Below are 6617 nucleotides of genomic sequence, written 5' to 3'. Positions count from 1 at the left end.
TGAATATATATATACACCCATATATTTTCCGTCAAAGTTTGGGGATGGCGTAGCACCCTCATCGGCCTTAATAGATCTGGCCCCTGCTCCCTCCCTCCCAAGAAAAAGGTACCAGTCGAGGAAGACATCCAATGATAAGAGATATATGGCTAAAGAGGAAAAAAGGATTGAACTTTTTTTCAGCTGAATGTTATCAGTTCTGATACGTAACCTAAAATAATCCAATGCATGCAAAAACTTCTAGATTCATGGATATGTTTAAAAGGTCCATTAATAAGTATTAAAAAATAAATTTCGAACAAAATCAAATGGACTGATAAATCCCCAATTCAAAATCATAAAATCCAAATCATGGATCCGCATCGCAACGTGTAGGACAGGCTATGCATGTGCGACGTAAGAAGAAACAATACAAATTAATTGAATTGATTAAGTTTTACTACCTTTCAACTCCGAGAAGATCTAATAATGCACAGGTTATTGTCCTAACCTGTGCGTCAAAAACAATGACCATTTCTTTGTTCCTGTATAACTTAGCTCTAGCCTCCAAGGGTGACTCTGCCAGCAGAAACCGACACGCGCGAACTCTTTGAACTGTTATGTGATATACTAAATTGAAAAGTATACGCTATCTGATCACATACTAAATGGAATATGGCGTAGAATAGCGGAGTTTTCATAGAGCTTGCATCTCGAGGTTGGTTTGTTCGGTGTTATCTACTGAGGAAGGTACAGATTCACGGTTGTCGCTTGCAGCATTCATCTCCTGAATAGGGGGAGGATTGACTATTGTCATCGGCATGGCAGCATTATCCGACAGACGATTCTTCATCTCCCTATGCTCCTGGCACAAGGCACACCAGTGCAAGCAGCAATGTGCCAGGCAAGGGTCACATGGGGAATTCTGCATCATTTTGAAAGTTGTATAAGACCATAAGGTACAATCTGGCAAAGAATCATGCAATATTAACCCTAAACATGAAGTTCGACTTTACTCTCTCTTATTTTGTTAATAACGTGGTGTTTGGACCAGTTTATTTGCGCCTTACATAATCCACCGGGTACATGCGACCTCCACCTGTACATATGGTTCATTCATGTTTTTTTCTCTGCTATGTCACACTCCAAGGCTAAACTCCCACTCTCATCTCCCAGCAGTTAACATAGGACAACCACATAGATGACAGAAGCAGCATTGCATCGTACAATAAAAGCATGCGAATTTTCTTTAACGAAAAAAATAGTTTTAAAAAAGGGCAATAGGTGCACGAAATATCCCGCATTCATGCAGGAGGAGGGCCACACCCTCGCTGCAACCATCAGGCTGATTCCACAGTTCGAATCTGAGACATGGAGACAACTTTACCATTGATCCAAAGCTACTCTTACGAAAATATAAATAATAATAAAATTTCTAAGAAATTGAAAAGCACACCAACTTAAGATACTGATGAACAATGTACTACTAAGTTTGGTTACCCTTTGTTCTTTTGGTTACAGTAACATCAGTAAAAGACATTTTCTTGCAACTAGAATGTTTAAGATGATCTTTATCCTCTAGATGATGTGAAGTCTAGGCTAGCAATTTTCTTGACCGTTAAGATTTGCACGACTTTCAAGAAGACAGTGAATGAAATTGATCAAGGACAAAGGATTTGATCTAACTATGCATAAATATAACATATAAACGCAAAAAATGATGTTACCTTGAAATGATACTACTTCTGCAACGAAAATATAACATAGAAACCCAAAAATTGACGTTACCTTGAGATGATACTTCTTCTGCAGCGATTGCCGGAAAAGGCCAGTATATATTCCACACATCCACCAACCAAATAGTAAGCCTTCACCAATGAGGAATGATGTACTTGGATCAATAATACCATGACATGCTGCTGTTGCAACTGCAAGAGCAATGCCGCCCTCAACAAATATGGCATGACAAACACAAGGGGTAGTCCAAGGAGTATCTTCTCTCAGGCTCTCAATATTACGCCCAAACAAGACACACGGGCAGAAAAGTCCAGTCCAGCCTATAGAGGTAAGATGAAACCAATGGTGTTAAAAGAAGAAGCAACAGCTGCACACAGGGGACGTTCAAGAATATGATAAGGAGGTTCTTTACTGGGATGGAAGGATCCCACAAATCGACCAGAGTAATAAAAACCTAACATGGTGATAGATGTTTGTTTTTACAAATTGAATACAACAACAACAACTATGCCAGCGAATTCCCACAAGTGGAATCTGGGGAGGGTAGAATGTACGCAGACCTTACCCCTACCTCCTAGAGATAGAGAGGCTGTCTCCGAAAGACCTCGGCTCAAGCAACACATATCACGAACGTTTGAAACTTTCTTTTTTTTTTTTTTTTTTTTGCAAATTGAATAAGGACCAAATACTTGTTGATTATCAATATACTTGATGTACAGAGAGCTTATTCTTCCAGCTCCTACATTTTTGGACAGATCTTACTATACCCTTTTGCGGAAGACCAAACCACAACCAAAGACTAATCTATGTCCCCTCCTAAGTGTCAGAATGATGAGCTGCCGGTTACACAGTATTTTATCACCTTCTAATAAACCATGGGTCTCGGCCAGAAACTAGTTATTTGACCAAGACTATAAGGACCAAATCTCTTCACTTGGTTAGTCTGAAGATCAAAGAGGTTTAAATGGTAATAGAGACTAAGGGTTTCATTTTCTATGTTAAAGCTACAAGATACTATCATCATATTTCAAGTGCTTTGTGTTACAACAGTATAAGGGTTAACGAAAATACAAAAAATGATAAAGAGTAGTATTAAAATTGTAATTTAGACGAGCGGATCTCAGTCCCGTTTACATAATGCATATAAATGATTACTTAATTAGCTTATCCTGATAGATCTAAATCCTTCCAAAATGATAGTGTGAGTAGAGTGACTTCTTTCACTAAGAAAAGGTGAAAGATAAAAATGAAATGGTTTTGTTAAATTTTTGGTGTGCTGTTTCTCAAACACTCTGGCAGCATATAGATAAACGCAAAGATCAAATCAAAGCGGAGCAAAAAACTTGGAGACAAATACATAAGAATGTCTTTTGCAAGCTATTTAGACAGAGTAATGAGGAATATACGCAAAGTGATTACAAGCATTATGTGCATAACGTAAAAAAGAACACTTACAACTATCTCTGTCTTCTGCACATCCGAAAATCCCACTTGTCCAGGGCTCATCTGCAGGAGGCTCAAAACTTTCAGGTAAAACTTGTCCACATTCGTTGCACTTGTGAATGACTAGCTGCTCAATTAGACATGAAATTTGTAATAGAAGAAAAGGAAGAGAACAACCAAACCTAGTACAACAGTTAAACCAATTAAGAACATACTAATATCTGGCAAATATATTGGAACTAAAACAATATGCAATAATGAAGTCAGCTAAAAGTTGTGGCATGTAATGGCAGATAAAAGTTCCTATAAGGAAATAAGTGTTTGAATTCTTCAAAAAACTCATTTTCTTAAACATATAACAGCTTGCAGAACTCTTGTGGCATTTTACACTGTTTGAAGAATAGTTGTCAGTGTGCAGTGACATATTTGGAAACAAGCCCTTGATTATATGTTTCATATGACCTAAGTTGCTCAGACACGGGTGCAGGTGTCCGAAACAGGTGTGGATCTAGAGGTCGGATCCTGAGCTAAATTTTAAGATTTGGGGATATAGATTTAGGTATGGATACAGGTGAATGGATTCGGCTAAAAATAACTCAAATATCCAAAAATAGAGTTCTAAAACCTAAATTATTAGATATCTTGTGGAGAACTTGAGGAGAATAATAGAAGAAGTGGAGGAGTTAAAAGGAAAAGAAGCAGCGTAGAAACTTCTATATACAAGGCATTCCATTTTCTTTGAAGTACCAAAAATCAGTCACTCCTTTTCATTGAATCAGTACGGAATTTCTCCGTCGATTTTGGTCAAAGTATCCATAACCAGTTGACTAGATCGAGTACAGATCCCATACCCTTCCATGTCATGTCGACACGGGTGCGGCACCGAAAGTGAAGAGTCTGAGTAACCTAGCTTATTTAGGCCAATATCTATTAAGTGAATGAGTCAGATTTGCGTCATATGATTCAACTATAAATCTAGTGATTCTCGTGTGCTACGTGCTATCCTTGTAATTTTGAAATTTTTTTGTAGCATCAATTCCAGGAGCCGAGTTAGAAGCTGACGTATGGGTTCGAGTGAACCCAGAACCCGGTAACTTTAGTTCAAATCTGGTATTTGTATTAAGAAATTCACTAATATACAAGAAAAGAATTTAGAACCTAGTTATTAATACTTGATATCGTTATCCTAGAATTCAGAACCCACATAAAGTTGAAATCACAGCTCCGCCTCTGATCAAATCCAAGACGGGACAACATTCAACCTTGATGATGAAAAACCTGCTCGATATTAAGGTCCTATGAGGGTAGGCTGTACAGTTTTGACGGTTATTCCCTAGCCGGTCCATCAATCTTATGGAGGTCTATCCCAAGCATGCTTAATTTTGACGTTCAGACTTTGATGGCTTTGGGAGGTTTCTTATTATTATTAACTTTTTTATAAAAATGGTGTTTAGGCAGCCTGTTCACGCCTCGACTATTCTACCACGATACCTGTTAGGTATCTGCTACCAATGATGGAGCAAGAAATTCATACAAGGGGATTTCAAAAAAAAAAAAAAAAAAAAACTAGAATTTCGTAATTGGAATCTGAACTTGTACTTAAAGCAAGTTTTAAATCCCCTTTAGCACTACGCTAGAATTTTCTCTTACGTCAAGGAGATTCAACGGCTCAATAACCAAAAAATTGCATATTTATCCCTTTCGCATAGTACATAGACGACTTTCCATCTTACTTACTCCGCCCCTGTCTGCTACTCCCACCAGCATAGGTATTGGGCGAAATACATGAACTTCTAATCATGCCTACTAGGAAATGTACTTAGTTTCGGTCTAACAAGAATCAAGAAGCTAATATACCTAGATTATTTCCTACAGCATAATCTAAAAATCTGCTAATTACATAAATCCGAAAGATTCATTTTTTTCAAAGACTTATACACCATTAGCCAAGAAGATAAATTGACTAGAACATTTAGCTAGCGTTTGGTTATAGATTTTGGATCAGATTTTGAAAATTCATGTTCAAATATCTGTTTGGTCATGAAATTTGATTAGATTTTGAGAATTATATTCAAAATATTTTCAAGTTCCCAAAAGGATTAATTTCGCTCCCACTCACATATCTTCAAAATTTTCCTAGTAAAATGCATGTCCAAACTCCAAACACAACTTCAAAAACTCAAATTTTCAAATTTTAACTTCAAAATCTATGACCAAACGGGAGCTTAATTTATAAAGATTTTATTCTACACATATCAGCAATCAGAGGCAGTCTAATAAAAACATTTAATCCAAAATTCTGCTAGTTGCACGAAGGGGCGGAGCTAGATGGATGCAAGGGGTTCATCTGAACTTGTGTTCCCCTTGACTTTTACTTGTGTAATTGTGTTTACTTCTTCATATTCTAAATCCCCTTAATGAAAATTCTGACTCCACTACTGATTACATAAATCCAAAAGATTCAATTTTTAAAACTTAAATCACATGGGCAGAGCCAGATATGGACAAGGGGATTCGGCAGAAAATTACACAATATATATATATATATATATATATCGAACCCCAAGTAAAAATCTTGGCTCCGCCACTGCTTATACACCATTAGCCAAGAAGATAAATTGACTAGACACATTTTATCAGTAATCACAGAGAGATCTAGTAAAACTTCAAATCTTGAATTCGCCAATACCAAATCAAATAATAATAATTATTATTATTTTAATTAAATTAAAACAGATCAGAGAGTCTACCTGAGGAACATGAATGGGCTGGTTAAGTTCTCCAGGCTTAATGTCTTCTTCAAGAGGTGCTTGATCTTTTGTTAATTTTACATATTTTGATTGATTTCCTCCTTCTTCCATTTTAATCTGCTAATAACAATAACAAAATTAATCAACAAAACAAAGTTATTATCACAAAGAAAAAGTAAAGTCAACTGAAAATTGTTTGGAAAAATTGAGGATTATATTTGTACCTTGTTGAAATTTAGAAGTGATGGTTGGCAGGTCAAAAATGAGGTAAAATGTAGTACTACTTGATAGTACCAGTAACTGCTAAATTAAGAAAGAAAGAAAAAAAGACTTGGCGCTTATCAATGCGCAAATTGTAGATTGCCTCCGAGAGTTGCCGGCTTTAGATCTTGTTTTGTTAAGTAAAAGGGGGTCAAGGTTGTCTTTTCGCGCATATCGCAAAGAGATAATTAATTTTATAATGAGTTTATTTTGTGATTGTTTGGAATAAAATGTATGTGATAATTATTTCAAAATTAATTATCTTGAAATTATATAATTAATTTTGTTCCACTTTAATAATAAAATAACTAATCGCGTAATAATTTTTTTTGTGACCAAACGACCGCTTAACTTATGATAGCACTTGCTTTAGTCAACACTTATATATTGTTATTAGGTTAAAGTCATCGATAGGCACTCAAACTTGTTTCGAAAATTCACTTAGAC

At 36.1% G+C, this 6617-nt stretch overlaps 1 protein-coding gene across 2 annotated transcripts; it reads right to left on the bottom strand.

The window, feature by feature from the left end:
- Positions 1-255: 255 nt before the first annotated feature.
- Positions 256-6337, bottom strand: LOC107871052 (cell number regulator 6). 2 transcript variants are annotated; one of them, XM_016717847.2, is made up of 5 exons: positions 6134-6337; positions 5910-6026; positions 3172-3286; positions 1768-2036; positions 256-904 (listed from the first exon to the last, which is right to left on the bottom strand). In XM_016717847.2, the coding sequence occupies exons 2-5, from the start codon at positions 6018-6020 to the stop codon at positions 677-679; spliced, it is 723 nt and encodes a 240-aa protein (XP_016573333.1). In that variant the 5' UTR covers positions 6021-6026; positions 6134-6337; the 3' UTR covers positions 256-676. The 2 variants fall into 2 exon arrangements, with proteins under 2 accessions (XP_016573333.1, XP_016573334.1); XM_016717848.2 differs by having other exon boundaries at positions 5910-6029; positions 6134-6292.
- Positions 6338-6617: the final 280 nt, after the last annotated feature.

The sequence above is a fragment of the Capsicum annuum genome, chromosome 5 (genome assembly GCF_002878395.1).
Source record: "Capsicum annuum cultivar UCD-10X-F1 chromosome 5, UCD10Xv1.1, whole genome shotgun sequence".
Classification (NCBI taxonomy): domain Eukaryota; kingdom Viridiplantae; phylum Streptophyta; class Magnoliopsida; order Solanales; family Solanaceae; genus Capsicum; species Capsicum annuum.
Note: the sequence above shows the minus strand (reverse complement) of the source record. Positions and strands in the feature narration are given on the sequence as shown.